The 17,010-nt window shown below is 39.1% G+C and overlaps 1 protein-coding gene across 2 annotated transcripts in view; it reads left to right on the forward strand.

Moving 5' to 3' along the window:
- TBC1D4 (TBC1 domain family member 4) overlaps nucleotides 1–17,010 on the forward strand; it is a 98,689-nt gene that overhangs the window by 61,595 nt on the left and 20,084 nt on the right. For both annotated transcript variants that reach the window (XM_053935437.1, XM_053935438.1), the window contains exons 4-10: nucleotides 13–117; nucleotides 2,663–2,795; nucleotides 4,524–4,615; nucleotides 5,386–5,496; nucleotides 6,186–6,305; nucleotides 9,811–9,885; nucleotides 10,861–11,087. In XM_053935437.1, the coding sequence (XP_053791412.1) occupies nucleotides 13–117; nucleotides 2,663–2,795; nucleotides 4,524–4,615; nucleotides 5,386–5,496; nucleotides 6,186–6,305; nucleotides 9,811–9,885; nucleotides 10,861–11,087 (863 nt within the window). The remainder of the gene's footprint in view (nucleotides 1–12; nucleotides 118–2,662; nucleotides 2,796–4,523; nucleotides 4,616–5,385; nucleotides 5,497–6,185; nucleotides 6,306–9,810; nucleotides 9,886–10,860; nucleotides 11,088–17,010) is intronic.

Consider the following 17,010-nt stretch of genomic DNA (forward strand, 5'->3'; position numbering starts at 1 on the left):
AAATTCTTTTAGGGTATAAAACATGTTGATCACTTTGGTTTTATTTGCCGAGAATCTGTGGAACCTGGGTTAAGCCAGTATGTTTGCTACGTGTTCCAGTGTGCAAGTGAGTCTCTGGTGAGTATTTATTAATGATCCTAACCATTTCATCAGAGCATTTCCAAGGCATTTCCTGAACAATAGGAGCCTGTTATTCTGCTGTGTCAGCTGAGCCTCAGCGCTCACATCTGCTCAGGTGCAAGATGTCAGCTGTGCCTATGCAAATTTGTAATAGGAAGTGCGAACCTTCTGTTCATACGCAGCCATATCCTGCTACTCTGCTGATGCAGATATCAGTAACAAATAGATGAATCTGTATGGGTGTGTGACTGTAAGCATATTTGGGCTCTGTATTTGATTGTAACTCTTCCAATTCTAACTGTTGAGAGACTTGGTTCCCCATTGAAAGTGTAAAGACATGTATTGAATCAGTAACAAAGCTGATGATAAAACCCAAACATACCCTTCAGGGTAGGATTTAAACTACTGGCTGATCTTGCATGTGTCTTAAGCCTACATCTGGCTTTAGCTTTTTCCCTATAGTCTGTTTTGTTCCTCAGGAGAAGAAAATAGCAGCATCTGATCACAAAAGAAGAAAACCATAGTATTTGTGGATGTATATAACTATAAAAAAGTATATTGAACTTTGTATAAAGTATGTATCAATTAACTGAAGTTCCAGATATCACTGATTTTACTGATAACAGGTAGCTTAATAGAGTGAGATGCATACAGGAAATAATTTTGACTACTTCATTTTTATTTTAAAACTGTGGCACTTTAAAAGAAGTTTTTTTTTCTGTTCTGAAACATGTTTGTTTGATGACACTGGTAAACAGCTACTAACTCTTTCTCATGTAAACTTAAAAATCACTTTTCTATCTAGCTGGAAATTTAATTTGTTAATCCATTGACTAGCTTGAGAGTGAATAGATTTCTGTCACTAAAACTTCAAACAGCTAACAGCACTAGATGTACCATGGCAGCTGAGGTTGCATTTTTGTCAAAATGGAACCTGCTATGAAATCAGCTTTATCATTGCAATAACAGAAAATGTTACGTTTGACCTATTGATAAATCTGGCCATGCATAATTCAAAGGCTTAAGTGGTGTATAAAACCCCCATGTTTTTATGAACCTCTTTGCTTATTTTAGTACTGATATGTGTGGGCATGACCACACTGCAATATGAAATAAACATTCCTGAGCTACTTTCAGATGCAGTCACTCAGATCCTGGTGGCAGTTTGACTCTGGCAGTGCAGAGCTTTCCAGACTCTCCACTATCAGGCAGGCTGTGTTGGGAGGCTTGTGTATATTTGCTCTAAGCCTACTTACAGTTCTTATATTGTGCTATAGTTCCTATGATTTTAGGGTAGTCATAATCCATATGCTTAGCACTGTTCTGTGGATCTTGTATTGGAGAGGAATTGTAACCAACTTAAAAAACTTACCAGTCCATGTTGTAAGATGGACATTCACTGTTCAATGTTCTGCTTTATTGCTAAGAAAAGAAAGTGCACAAAAATTATTGGTAATGCTTAAAACTGAGAGGTTTAAAGCAAACAAAACAAGCCTACACATACTGGGACACAAACTAGTTCAAATTTCTACATTCAGGTTCCTTTTCTACTATTTTTTTTCTCCCCTCCCCCCCAGGTGACAGACCCTCAAAAAAGTCTATATGTTTTTAATGTTAAACTGCATGGTTTTGGTCTCAAGTATTTCAGCTTTCTTCTTCTTGCTTATAAAACAAAGTAACAAGCAGAGTGAGGACCTTATTCTGAAGTAGAATATTGATTTCATTCCTAAAATTGCTTTCAAGCTGCTGTCTCCCTCTTTCCTTGCTAATGTTGAGACTGAGCAAACAGCTTTTAATAAGCACTGTATTCCCCTGAAGTACAGAGAGGGGTGCTCCAAGAGCTTTGTATGCCAGGTCTGGGAGCATATTTGAGTGAATGTGGAGAAATGCTGTGAGCTCAACCTTTGTTAGATACAAGCTGAGCTTTTCTAGTGCTGGTGAGTGGGAACATAGCACTGCTGTGTTGGTGGTAGTGGCAGAGGAAAGATCAGGGCAGACTGCAGGGCAGGCCAGCAGTACTTAAGGCTATGTAGTGATTGTGATGAAGCTGGTAGGCAGTCTGGTATCCAGGTATACAAAAGTGAACTGCTGTGGGAAGCTCCTGTCTGGCAGCAGTGATGGGTATATGGGGATTGCTGCTAAAATGGTTTTGTGGTGGGACGACAGAGGTAAAGAGAACATGTGCAGTTTACAGGAGAGACTCGAAGCTAAAGAAATTAATGCTTTCTATTTAGCCAGCATATATTCAAGCCAAAAATTCTCACTTGTAGTTTCTTAAAATAGTAGGTGCTTTCCCAGTAAGCTTGAGTAGCTGCAGTTAGACATCAAAATTACACTGTCTGTCAGAACTTAAAGATGGTGATTATCTACAGAAAAGGCAGAAAGCTGGGAATTCAACCTTGATCTCTTTAGAAAACAGCAAATGGATTTGTATGGTTTTGTCTCTTTTCCTTTAATTGTAAAGCACCTGTCTGAGATGTGATTTATGAATCTTATTTTGTGTGTTTTTGTTTATATACTCTTTTCCCTCCTTCCCATATAGGTTGATGAGGTAATGCTGACCCTGAAGCAAGCCTTCAGCACTGCTGCAGCCCTGCAAAATGCCAAGACGCAGATCAAACTGTGTGAGGCCTGCCCTATGCATTCATTGCACAAACTTTGCGAAAGAATTGAAGGTAGCAGCTGAGTTTATCTTCTGATTATGGTTTGCTGATTTTTCTAGAGGACTAACTTAAACAATGTAAGGGCAGAGGGAAAGTGTCCCAGCATGCAATTCTTACTGTCACTTAGCATTCTCTGTATTTAGGTGGCGTGTTAGCAGTAATGATACTATAGTGTAGCTTCTGTTAAAAATACATACTCTTTCATCATCATACCTTTTTAAAGCAGAGCAGCAAAACCCACCAATCGACCTTCCACTTGTTTGTTGTTTTTTTTTCTCAAGTTGCATGCTTTCAAAATGATTCATAAAAAGACAGTCATGATCAAGAAGGATCTTTCTTTCCTGTGCATTCCTTCTTTCCTGTGTGGGGTTATTTTTCCTTCTTTGTATTTATTCCCTCACACACTTCAAGATCTATTTCTATTATAGGAAAATAAAATATTAAGTTAGGAGATTAATATCTAATCAAGAAAATTAAGACAACACCCTACCTTCAGATATGAATAGACAAACTTTTGTAGTGTCTCTGGAAGTGAAGTATGCCAGAACATATGCAAAAAGTCTTACAAGATAGAATTTTTAAAAAAAAGTTAGGATCCTGTTTTTATAGTCATTCTGCTATGTGTCCTTGCAAAGCTTTGTATGCAAAACCAAAAAGCAAGTATGTTACAAAAAGCAAATAGTCTTGTATTTTCTGGTGTAGTTATGGTGATGCTTGATATTTACACTTCTCCCATTCATTGAAAGTCACTGTTGCCACTTGCTTCCCTCTGGTGGATGAAAAGCCAAGTGTAAAATCTTAGTGGGGTGAAATTTTGCTAGGCTGTGACTTACAGTTTCCATGTTTAACAAAAGGTATTCAGAAGTGGTAAGGCTAAGCTGGGAAAGTTTTCTGTAAATGATAAACTATAGAGGCTGCTGTATAAGGCATTATAAGTAATTTGAAAAGTACCCAGTATCAAAATAAAATCTCTCTTGGGGCAACAAGTAGAGTAAAGTAGTAGTAGTTTCATAAACTTTCTACTTAGTGACTGAAAAACTTGTTTTAGTGTCCCTTTTTTAATCCATCTGCTTTGAGTCTAGAAGTTTAGCAAAATCAAACCTAAAGCTGCGTGATTTTGAAAAAAATATTTTATTTGTTCTGCTTGCAATTTTTTATGAATGATATCTACCTTAGATGGAAAAAGTCTTCATCTGGTTCAAGGGGTTTGTTTTCACTTACGTTTTTGTCACTTCCTAGAATTACCTCTGTGACAAAATGTGCACTTTATGGAGTACCAGAAATTCTTTCCTTTATTCTTAATTTTTTTTCCTACTCTTAATTTTTCAGTTAAAAGCATCTGAAAACTTCCAAGTATCCTATGTATTGATTATCTCACCCATTATAACCTTGATCTGTTCCTTTCCTCCTCTTCTCCCTTACGGTTGTCAGGCTTCCAACTCTCAGTGATCTCTTGGCATTGGGACAGAAACCATTGGTGGGGTAGGGAGCATGACCTTTACACAGGAGCCAGTCACTTAACTGCTGCTGGTTATACTTTTGCTGCTAAAGAAAGGAAACAAAGCCATGTGGTTTAGCAAAACCTCAGTTAGTTTGTATCATGTATATGTCGGATATACACCTGTCATACATTTAACTTGTATAAACTCAAAGGCAGGTTTATATCTTCTACTGTCATTTTGGTCAAAAAGTGTTTTGAGAGTTCATTTGAGAATCTTTAATGGTCCATTCTTTTCCTAGGACTCTATCCACCAAGAGCCAAACTTGTAATTCAGAGACATCTGTCATCGCTAACTGACAATGAGCAAGCAGACATTTTTGAACGTGTTCAGGTAATACCTTCGAAGCTGTTCCTCCTAATTTGAAAAACACCATGATAAAATGAACTAGATATTTTTGGTTTTGATTTGTTGGGTTTGTTGTGTAGTTGATCTAGAATTTACTATTTTTCCACCAAAAATCATACTGAAATAGCATGCTCCAACTTAAACTCACGTGTGATACACTGCTGTTGGAAAAGTTTTATTTCCCAATTTTGCTGAGATACTCTGTGTTCTTATGTAGACTTCATTTTTTGTTCTGAGCTTAGTTTATCACCTGTAAACATGTTTCCCTGCTTGAAAGTGATGTGGGAGTAGGCTGAGAGCAGGAGGGACATGCAGGTATCAGGAACATGTCCAGCATTTTCAGAATTTGTCTTTTCTGACTTACTTAGGCACAATATTCTGGTGTAAGCCAGTGTACTCTAGTGGATGAAGTATACAATGATTTAGGTTTCCAAAGGCTGTGCTCCTGTCTGGATTCCTGAAGAATAGAGTGGCTTGGTTTCCTAATGCCACTTAGAAGGCTGTATAATAACAGTCTTAGAAAACAAAATGTATGGGCATAAGGCTCCCTTCTCTCTACAACCTGCAACATTTTTCAGTTTTTGTTCTATCTTGCTCAGGAAGGCACACAGACAGAATTGCAATTCGACATAATAACAGTGCACTCTGGTGTTTGGTGTATCAGTATGTTAATTTCAAGGAATACCTAGGTAGGAAGGAAAAATAAGCAAATCATTACTTGAAAGACAAACTCCTTTCTTTGCTGTTACTGACAGAAAATGAAGCCTGACAATGACCAGGAAGAAAATGAACTTGTGATCTTTCATCTCCGTCAGCTCTGTGAGACTAAGCAAAAAACGCACATCCACATTGGTGAAGCACCGTCGGTAAAGCTTGGTTTTATTATTTAATATTGTTTATTACTCCTTTAATATTTTTTATTATTCCTCTTCCCCTTCCCAGACTATTAATATGCTGTTTTAATTACTTGTAGGACCACTGCTAGATTTCTTCAGGAGTACCAGAAGCTGGGTATTATAATTAAGAAAGGACTGTACAGGAAAAGGAATCTGATGTAATTTATAGTGGCTTGCCTGGGTTTTATAAGTTGAGGGGACATGACAGGAAGAAAAACAACCAATTCATTTTATGCCTGTATTTCCTTATAGTGTGAGGATAACTCTTCTTTGATCCCCAAACGCAAGCAATAATATCTAGGAAGAATAGGAATGAAGAGAACATCAGTTTTAGTTTAAACTATGAACTTATCTTGCAAAGGAAATGGGCAACAGTACTGTTAAATTGATATGCTTTTACGATATAGTCTTTGGGATGGAATGTGCCTTTAACTGTGGATTTGCTTATTTGTTTGTGAGACTGTTTTGGTTTTTGTTTGGGCTTTTTTTTTTTTTTTTTTTTTTTAAGGAGAGTAGTATGTTTGTGGTGTTTTTTTTTAAGAAGGCCAAGGGTATTTTGTTTGTTATGTAACCTGGTTCAGTTCTAGTCTTTGGAAATAGTCTTCACAATTAAAAAAAGAGTTGCCAAAGCTGAATAGTATCCTTGCTCATTTCAACAGGTCATTTCTAACAGTGCGATTCCAGAAAGCACCACCAGTGGTGGCCGGTTTAAACTTGACATTCTGAAAAACAAGGCAAAGAAATCCTTGACTAGCTCTCTGGAAAATATCTTCTCAAGGGTAAGTTTAACAACTCATTATCATCAACTGTCCCAGATATCCTTGACAGTGAAGACCTATCAGATTTTCCTTTGTTTTGTCCTCAATATGATAAATGCTTAATGAAGCAATATCCCTGTTGTGAAATCTGAGAGTTACAGCTGGGTTGATTGTGACTTAACTGTACTAGAAAGTTTACTGTAAGGCCACACATATTGAGGGGAAAAAAGGACAAATTTCTGAATAATGAACATTCATTGTAGGTGGCAAGTGAGCTAGCTGAATATTGTTGGATGTGTTGTTTCAGAATAGAATTCAATCGGGATGGTTGCATGATCCCATAAAGAGACGTTATTGGTTTTGTAAAGTGTGAATAAATATGCGTGCATATATGGGAAGTCTCTCTATTCTGAGAAGTAATACCTTCCAGCTCATAGATAAAATTGTTCATGTTAGGCACTAAGAAGCTTTAGAAACTAGTAACAAAGTTCCTTTTGCAGGGGAAAAAAAAAGCAATAGTCTTAAAAAGTGAGTTGATCTTCATTTTAATGTTTCTAACCAGATATGATGTGAAATTACAGATAATCACTGAGACTTTCTTACATTAAGTAGTCTTTTGGTAAAGAAGTCTGAATGGCAAGTTTTGCTTAGTGTCCTCTGCTCAGAAGGGTGAGTCAGAGGAGGCATATAGAGAAGTACCTGAAAAAGGCTGTGTGCCTGTGTGTCATTACAGAGGAAATGTGATGAGCTGAGTATGGGATAATTTGGACTGGTGACATTAAGTTCCTTCTACTAGTAACTTCAAAAGCACTAAATTGCACTTGTCCTGCAGTTTACCTGGACATGTCATAAAGTAACCTACAAATGTAGGATGCCATGGATGTTCGCTGTAAAGGAAACAGAATACTCTTAGCCAGAGAGAATCCTTAGAACTTACAGGTAGGTGTCAATTTGATCTAGGACTGAAACTAGCGTTGAACTCTCCTGGTCAAATTTGACCTCTCTTGTGTAGCAGCCTTTACAAACTAGGGACTTGGCCTGAGTATGGAGAAAGAGGGAATGACTGTATGTAAAACAGAGCAAAAGAGTGATGGCAGTCAGAAAATTCGGGTAGTTTCAGCAGTTTGGAATATCATCAAATGGTGACAGCTACAGTTGTGCCTTTGATGTGTCTGGTTTCTTTTCCACATCTAAGGGACATGTGACTGGCAAGTGATCTAACTCTAGTGGTGGGTCACTAACCCTGCGGTGGCTGTGAAAGAAGTCATCGCTGAAATAAAACTTTTACAGCCATGCTGGCACTCCAGTCATGTCAAGGAAAAGTCATTTGGATGAAATACACTGCTTAAATTGAACAATCTCTGAAGGGAAATTTCTTATAAATAGATGCTAGGAGGTTTTTGGTATAGTATGTTTCTTCTCAGCAGGGCCACTGCTGCATATTATCATATAAGGCTCTACCACAGCCCATGATTGAAGTCCCCTTCAAGAGAAGGGAACACCTGAATCTGGATTAGGGCCATTTCGAGTTTGCTGTTTATGAAGTGGATTTGTGATTGTGAGAAAGGTCATCTCATCTTTACCTTGACAGTACAATAGATCTGGAACAGCAGTATGTTGCAGTGAGTCATGACACACATAGGGGTTCATCCTTGCAGATCTACCTAAAGGTTACACAATACAAGACCAAGAAAAATTACTTGGAGTGCAGCTCAGCCACTAATTATTTGTTTAAAGCAGGTACATACAAGTGTCTTTGTGCAGGTGTGCTGTGTATTATGCGCATACATGTGATACACAATGACTGGTTCAGTAGTTCTTATTCTTCATCAGGCTATTACAACAAGCTTCACAGATCGTGGTTAATTCTTAGAGGTATTTAAGCACTAAATACCTCTTGGTGTAGTGGGTTTTCCCTCCTTAAGCCAGGTGCGGATGGTATTGATGCAATAGAGCTAATTATGCATGAGTTGCTGTCTTTATTTAAAAGTACATTTAGTAACAGAGAGACCCAGAAAGAACTTAAATTAGTTTTGTTTTGTTTTTTTTTAAGTGACATTCAGCATCTTTTTATAAATAAGATCATTTTTTAAAAATAAGAGCTAGAAGTCAGTGTAAGTTGGAGAGAGTTTTAAACAGCCTCAGTCTTAGGAAAGTTAGAAAGAAAGAAGTATGTAGTAAACAGTATCTAGGAACACTTTACGTGGATGGCTTCTTAGCTATGTAAATAGCATCAAGTGACATTTTAAGCCATTCACTACTTGCCTTAAAAAACGTGTTGGTTTCTGTGCCCTGGCTTCACATAGTCCCAGAGGAATGTCACTTTTTCACTTGTTTGTTTTGCTGGACTGATCTTGTTTTTGAGAGGTTTGAACCAAAAACAGGCTTCCTAATGAGATACCTCAGAGAAATAAATATAACCTTTCTTTGACCTCTTGAACAGATTTCATCCACTCTATGCTGCACTAACCTCTTCTGATGTTGTTCTTTCTTAACCAAAAAGTCCTTCTTACAGTGCCAAAAGTGTGCATTTTCAAAGATAGTGAGAAACTTCCAATTTATACTTTGCTCTTGGCTTTTTTGGAGATTCAGTGAAGAGATGCTTCAGGCAGAGTATTTATTGGTAATGCACTTAAGTGGGATAATGTACTTAAAGGGCACTCTAAGTCTTAAAAATAACTCTTACCAGGAAAAAGTAGGCTAAATAAATTCTGGTGATGTTGACAAAACTTCCCCTGGAGTTGCAAGCATACCAAGAGGAGCTCTGTCTATAGTTTTCCTAAAACCTAGGCTATTTTTCTCCTGATAAAGTACTGAAAGCAACTTGCTTCAGCTGTCAGAAGTGTCCAACAGCAAACATAATCAGGGAGTTAACATTAGGAGTGAAAGCTAGTCAAAAGTGTTGTGGATCTATTTCCTTTTCTTGTAAAACTAAAGGACTGTTAAAAATTCAGCAAAGATCCTTTAGCATAAATTCCTAGCAAATTTGCATCAGGTTTATCTGCATTATAAATGAAAAGTCTTGTCTGGTGCTATTTGGCTGGATTTGCTGCCAAGAGAACGTTTCTCCCCAGTTAGTTAGTACTTTTACTCCTTTTGCCCAGGTGGACTTAATTTGTCTGAAATGTTTAGATACTGATAAACTGTATCTCATGGGACTGTAGTGTGTCAGATGCATCCATCAGGCGCAGTGCTTGCAAAGTACTGAAGTCTGGAGTTTTTTGAGCTCAGCTATTTAAACAGACTTAGTGATTTTTCCTCAGAAGTGTCAGGAAATACTCACTTGCTTCAAACAGTGGGTTAAAACTCCTGGGAGCAATGTGGGAGAAGATGCAATTTGGCCAGCTAAAGCTAAATGTCACTTTTTGTAAAGTCCAGTGCTTGATGCACGATCTTTGGTCTTATGTCAGACACATCACATGTCTGAACTGTCCTGTGTTCACCTGTGCAGGTGTTGCCAGCTTTGCCTAACCTTCAGAAAAACAGGAAGAAGACCAGATTAAATTTCTTGCCTTTTTTCTCGCAGGGAGCCAACAGAATGCGAGGCCGCCTGGGAAGCGTGGACAGTTTTGAGCGCTGCAGCAGCCTGGCTTCTGACAGAGTACGTAAGGAGCTTAGCTTAAACTGACGCTTTCGTACACAGCTGTCAGTGGAGCGTGAATACGGCACTCTGCTTTAATTTGAAGGAAGTAGAACAAAGCACATCAAGTTACAAAACTCAAAGATGTTTCCACTGGGAGGCAGAGGGTGTAAGAATGCTGGGGTTTATGTTGACTTGAAGCTTCAGCTTTAATCTGGTTGCCAGTCCTTTTTTCCTACACTTCCCTTGCTTTTACAAAAAGCAAGGAATTTCTGGTTTCTGCCTTGTTTTTCTGAAGTAATTAAGGAAGGTCATGTCTCAACAGAAGGAAGTGCTCTGAAGGTGAAGAATCCATTCTGTAAGTAATAGTTGCTTTAGGGGAAGTAAGAATTTTTGACCGAAGCCCAGCTGTTGGGGATGCTGTATAGTAGAAGAGGGCGGAACTCTGTTCACTTTCTTATTTCCTGTTTTTAAAGTTTTACCTCGCATGAAGCTTGGTTGCTGGTTTTCCCAGGAGGTGAAGATTCTGTTATGGTTTTCCTGCTACAGCTACTCATAAACTGGCTGTGCAATAACAGTCTCTCTTCCAGGATGTTGCTGTGACGGTACAGGAAGTATACTCGCGATATGTCGAGGAAACTAGCTAAAAGCAGTTTCCCTAGTCTTTTCCATTCCTGTGTTTTCCTGAAAGAGACAGAAGTCTGGTAGCTGGAGTGCCAGTCCCTGTGAGAGAATGCCTGGATGAATTAGTATGTTGTTTGTGTTGCGTATACAGTTGTATTGCTCCCTCCGCTTTCACTTTTTGGAAGAAGGACGCTGCTGGTTTGGAGTGAACTCTCAAAGGATGTCTGGTTTGGGTGATAATTAGCATACAATAGGCCATGACCCAGAAGGGGGAGAGGCTTTGGTGCCCCGGTGCTGGCTGCCTGTGGGTTAAGTGAGTGCTCTCATAGGGCACAGAGCCTCAGGCCTTACTCTGCCAGCACTTCCTTTCAGGACACTTCTCCAGGCGATTCCCCACCAGCTACTCCTCCAGCATCCCCCGTGTCCTCGGCCTGGCAGACGTTTCCCGAGGAAGGCACGGACTCCCCCCAGTTCAGGAGGCGCGCGCACACCTTCAGCCACCCGCCCAGCAGTGCCAGACGGAGGATAACCTTCCAGAACGGGAGGTCCCAGAGCGCCCGGTCCCCGCTGCTGCGGCAGAACGGCGTGGAGGCAGCAAGGTGAGTCAGGGCATGCCGTGCCACCTGCCCGCGGTCCCCTGCCCTCCCGGTGCTCCAGCCTCACCCACCTCCCTCCTTGTGGAGGCTGCGACAGCCCTGCTTCTGACAAAGTACGTAAGGAGCTTAGTTCAGGTTGGTTTCTGCACTTCTCTGGGGCTGGTTTGTTCATTTATTTATTTATTTTCAGCCTGTCTTCTCTGCCTCTGAGTATTTCCGTACTTTGCAATAACTTAATAGTCCCTGAATTAGTGGTTCAGGGGAGGCATCAATCCATCAAATTGATGATTCGGCTGGATGCCCGCACCAATCTGTTTATTTATATATTTGTGACCTCTGAGCTGAGCCTTTTTGGCAGTCTTGTTAGTCAGACCCTTTGGAAAAGAGGCTCTCAGTGCTTTAAGTGGCAGAAATGGCAGCCTGAAACTTTTATGCCAGGATGAAAAAGGCACTAACAGCTTCAAGTGTCCGTAGCCATGTTAGTCAAATCTCAGAGTATGTCCAGCATTAAAACTGGTGAGGAGTCTTGCAAAATGACATAAGGATTAAACACATTCACTGAACTCTGAGGCATGTGATTTCCCTATTTGCCTTTCTCCAGAGCTTCCCTCTGTAGCTTCTCTCTGTAACTTTCTGCTTCCTTTTTGGAGACTCTCCAGCTATTAATATATGGAACACTGTTCCTTCAGGAATTCCTTCACTCAGCAAAAGATGTCCCCACAGTTCATTGTGGGCCTCTTTGGTTGTGCCTTCTTTTTTTCCTCTATGCTGGCAGCAAGTGACTATAGAAACTCCAAACCCTTTACAAAACTCAGGTCAAGATGAGCTGATTTTTTTTCTGTTGGAGGATCACATTCTCCAGCCTATTGTCTGTTTCAGTGCTTGGCTGTAATTCTGCTGTTTGTGGGCTCTTTCTAAAAATGACTTTAAATAGTAATTTGTCACCTATTTGATGTCTACATTAAAATATCAGCGTGAATGCTGCACCAGCTAGGAGAGAAGGGCAAAAAATTTTATTCTGTTTTAAGAGAATGGAAGGGAGTGAAGGGTAAGAAACTAGACTTTGTTACATTGTGTTTCCAGAGAGATAAATAATGTGTTCTTTACTGAGATAAACTTTTTTCCCCATTGACCATGTTGTATGCAAACAGGAAACCCTGACAGTTCAAAGTGAAGGACTTGCTGACTATATTAGTTTGCAATAACTTGTAAGAAGTCAGTGATTAAGTGGCATCAGCAGATTTTTAGTCAAAACAGTTTGTAGCAGTGTGGTTCTAGGCTGGGATTTTTCATTCTTTCCTTTTAAGGATTAGTCATAAATGTTAAGCAAAAGAAACTGAATTAATTTTTATGTCCCCTCCAATACTTGTCACTACTACTAAGTAATATTTAACTGTGGAGTAAGATTACCTGTCTTAATTTAATTACTTCACAAAAATTTATCCAGACAGACTGCATTTACATAATCTCTACTTCCTAATGTGTTGTTTACAAAAGTAAAAGAAAACTGAAGGGGAAGAAACAATGCGGTTTATATTGGAAGAAGGTTTATAAGGATATTTTCTGAATGTTTAAGAGATTCTTTTTTTGAATATGCTTTGGGAATAAATAAAGCTAGAGAAATAAGGTGGTCTCCCTGTTCTGCAATGTCATTGAAAAGTTTTTTAATAGAAGTCAGTTCTAATAGCAAAATCAATATCCCCAGAGAACCTGCCCAGGAATGCACGTGGTACATTTTATCTTCTGGGAAACAAAGTTAATGCAAGCTCAGATGAAATATTTGGCCAGTGTCTCTAATCTGGTGGTTTTGGTGGTGTATCCAAATTCGTGCTGACCCATCTGCTGTGTTCTCTTGTTGCCTGCACAGTCCTGTGGTCGGGGTTCGGCGCACTCTCAGTGAGAGTGAATCTGCGTCACCTGGTCTCCCCTCCTCTCTCTCTGCCCCTTCTTTCCTGAAAACCTTTTACCAGGGCTCAGGAAGGTTGCTCCAGCACTCAGAAAGTGACCTCCCCAAGAGGTGAGAGCGTTGTCTCCTGCCTAGTTCTCCAGTGCCACTAGCTTAACAGCAGGATTCCCAGTGGAATGCAGCACATGGCATCTCTCCCACTCTGCCTTGTGCTCCTGCATTTCTAACAGACTTCTGTGATGCAAATGGGCAAACAGGCTTTTGGATCAAAAAGCCTGTTAAAACTAGAGGCTTCTATGCTAACATCAAGTAGCTGTCACCTATTTCTGTTGCAGTGTTGCAAATCTGCTGCATTGGTTTGTCACATGAAATGCAGTGGATTTTAGGAGTGTTATGCCAATTTATTGCTTTCTCTGCTGAATGCAAGCCAGCATGTGTTGCCATGATCACTGGTATGTGAAAATAAGAAAAGAGCAATGTGAAGAATGTACAGTACTAATGTGGGATGCCTGTGCATGAGGAAGGGGAAACACCAAGTTAACTGGGTGATACTAACTATGAGATGTTTAGAGAGAATTAACAAATAACTTCCAGTTGAAGAGGATTTGGGAAGAAGGATAGGTATGAAAAGTGGCAAAGAACCCTCCAAAGCCGACTCTTACAGACTTCCACTAATTTGGGTTCCAGTCCAGCATTGTTTCTGTGCTCCCTTCAGATAGCAGAGTTGGTCCAAGCAGAACCAATGCCCTGCTCAGTTTGTGCAGGCAATGGAGAGCTTTCTGGGTTTGGGGAATGAAGGATTGAGTATTGTATGAAAACCGTATTTTAATGCCAAACTGAAATTTCTGAGATAATGTTTTTGGAATTGGTTATGCAGGTGGGTTCAATGTACTCTGTTTCATTATAGTGGAGTTTTGAACTCCTGGGGTGGGGAGATCTTCAAGGAGTAATTCCCAGAAGACTACCATGTTTTTACTTAGGTTTTACAGTATACACATTTCTGATACCATTTGATCTTTAATTTGTATGGAGACTCTTGTGAAAATGGGATCTCATTAGCTATAGGTCTTTCTGGGAGCAAGTGGGCCTGAACTGTCATGGTGAGGAATTTGCAGTAGCAAGAGAGCACTGTTAGCATCTCTTTGGATTTGTGAAGGGAATGCAACAGATATGGTCAGAAAGAAGTGCTGAGTGAATAATGCTGATGTGATAAGTGTTACTGAGGTAATCCATCACTTCAACTGGCTAATGGAGAATGAAATATATTGTCCAACTGACAGTGGCCAAAACTTGCAAATGTATGTTATGCCATCAGGTTTAGGAATGAGAGGAAGTTCTGATTTTTTACAATGTGTCTTTTCTTGTGGGTTTCTTCTTTGATTCGTTGGGTTTTTTTCCTTTGGTTCTTTTTCTGAGAGAGGACCACCATCTATCCCAGTAGGATCAGTGTGAGGTGTTCTTGGCATTCTCATGTGAGCGAGTGAGTGTATGATATGTTGTAATTTAGCACGTGTGTCAGTGCTTTGCAATCTGCAGACAATAAACTGTTTGACTGTTAGGAACCCTAACTAAAACTTCAGTGCATTTTCCAGAATAATCCTGGTTACTATGCATTCATAAAGTGTGGAATTCCTATTGCACACGAGAAAAATTCTGTAGTCTCGCTTCTTTATTATATAGCTTTGAGATTACACATGATGCAGCAGGCAGCTTTTCTTGGTGTTCTGGCAAACTTCAATGTGCAAGAGCAGAGACAGTTTCAGTTGGAATTAGTTTTAGAAAGATTTTTGAATTGTAGCAGTCAGATGGGTTTATGCAAAGAGAATGTTATAGAATGGCATGGGATTTTTTGATATTTTTGTTTGTTTGTTTGTTTGTTTTTGTTTTTTAAGGTTTTTTTAAATTGAATCACAGAATGGTTTGGGTTGGAAGGAACCATAAAGATAATATAGCTACAGCCCCCCATATAGTTCCTTTCTTTAAGAAATGAACAGTATAGTGAATTTTGGCATCAACATAATATTTATAGGTGCCTTCAGAATGTTTTTATGGCATTATCAATACATTACTCTGGAGAGAAGGCAAGGATGGAAATGAACTCCACATAATCTTGACTTTTGACAAGTGTGTTGTGCAGCATTGAACAGAATTGCAGATAAAGATTAACTATCTGGTCAATATAAAGGTAAACAAGGCTTTTTAATATAAACACAAAAGCAGCACTTTAAAAAATGGAACAATCTTCAGTGTAGGTTTGACTAGCCCACAATTTCTCTGTTCATTGTGTTGCTGTGCCAGGATAATTTAAGCTGAACAGATTCCTATTTTTAAAACAGTTTTGTGTCTCATGAAGGAGATAAAATGCTTGAGAATATTCTTTAAACAAAATAGCAGAAAGTAATTATTCAGAATAAAAATATATGACAGGAGTGAGAACCAATAGAGGGTGTAAACTGATAGAAACTGGTTTTTCTTCTTCCCAGATGGGAGGAATGCTTCATGTAGTAGTCTTAGGTGTAGGTTTCTGCCAACTTAAAGTGCTGGGAAGTTGAATTCTGTACTTGATCTGGGGGATTTTGTACCATCTCAGCCTCCAAATTGTTAAGTAGGTTGCATGTATTCAATTGCTGCTTAGAGCAATCAAGAAGAGAAGTTGAAATGAAAGCAAAATGGGGAAAAAACACAAGTCTTGCCATGAGCAACAACAGTATTTATACACAAGTCATTTGGCTTTCATGGACTCAAGTGGAAAATAATTCAGGTAAGTATTATGTAAAGAGTTCACAAGAAATGGGGTAACATTGTGGTTTTTTAAATATCAGTCTTTGGGAGAATTTTAAAAAACAGTTCTGGGAAGAGATTTAGATAATTAAAACCAAGCAATGAGAATATTTGTAATGTGACCAATTTTTTGAGATTTCTTCTTTCTTTCCTTTTTATTTTCTTTCCCTGAAGTAGCTGTCTCATCTTCATGCTATGCATTATCTGATAGAATAGTGAATGGGTGAAACTGAATTGCAGTTACCTGAGATAAAATCTTACATGATAGGTACTCTGTACTCTTGAGTACTTGGGGTATTACTTCAAACAGCTTAAGGGTGAAAGTAGAGACTGAAATATCTGAGGCATTATACTGAATTTACAGCCGTACGTTTTTTATTGTATACAAGCTGATAAATGCATTTTGGTTTCTGTATTGGGTCAGGAGAGTAGGGTAAGTAGCCCTACAGAGAACCATTATTCTCCAAACTGCCTTGTGATGCATATGTCTTAAATACAGAATATTACATTGCTATCTTTTTCCAGAGATTCTTCCATTAGGTGACCTCGCGGCATGTTTCCCTTGTAGATAGGAAGAGGTCCACCTAAGATGTCTGCGCAGGTGGTAGTGAAAACTCTGCTCTGCTTTGCAGTAGCAATGACTGAACTCTATTTAAGAAGTTGTTTTTCCTATTCTGGAGATGCTTTGGCTTAGTCTCTCCACTCACATTAATAAACCTTTTCATTTTGTGGCAGCTGATAGCTAACGTTTTTTATTTACCCCCGCCCAGTTTAGAGAAACTGTTTTTTGCACCAGCCTCCTGAATCTTTTCATTAGGGTAGGAGACCCTACCATTTTACTCTGACTTCTTCCTGCTTTTGCTCTGTAGGGTATTTTTTCACACCTTCAGATCTGATACTAAGCTAGGAGTTGTCTGTCTTGAAATGAGGAAACTCTCTTTGCACCCTTTCTACCCTCCCTTTCCTAAATCTTTGCGTTTTCTTGGGTTAATATGACATGGTGTTTTTCTGAGCATTGCAAAAGTTTTCCTCTAATCACTTATTGGATAGCTCTTTGAAAGAGAAGGTGATTCATATTAGTTGCTTAAAATGACGTGGGATTTTTGTGAAGGGAGGATATAACAAGAGAAATATAGGTCTTTGGAAATGTGTGATTTGCATGCTTCATGAGGTAGCGTACGTGATTAGTTCATCCCAAGGTAAACTCCGTGACTCAAATGCTGTAAACAGGTTAGTTTT

The sequence above is a fragment of the Vidua chalybeata genome, chromosome 2 (assembly GCF_026979565.1).
Source record: "Vidua chalybeata isolate OUT-0048 chromosome 2, bVidCha1 merged haplotype, whole genome shotgun sequence".
NCBI classification, from domain to species: Eukaryota; Metazoa; Chordata; class Aves; order Passeriformes; family Viduidae; genus Vidua; species Vidua chalybeata.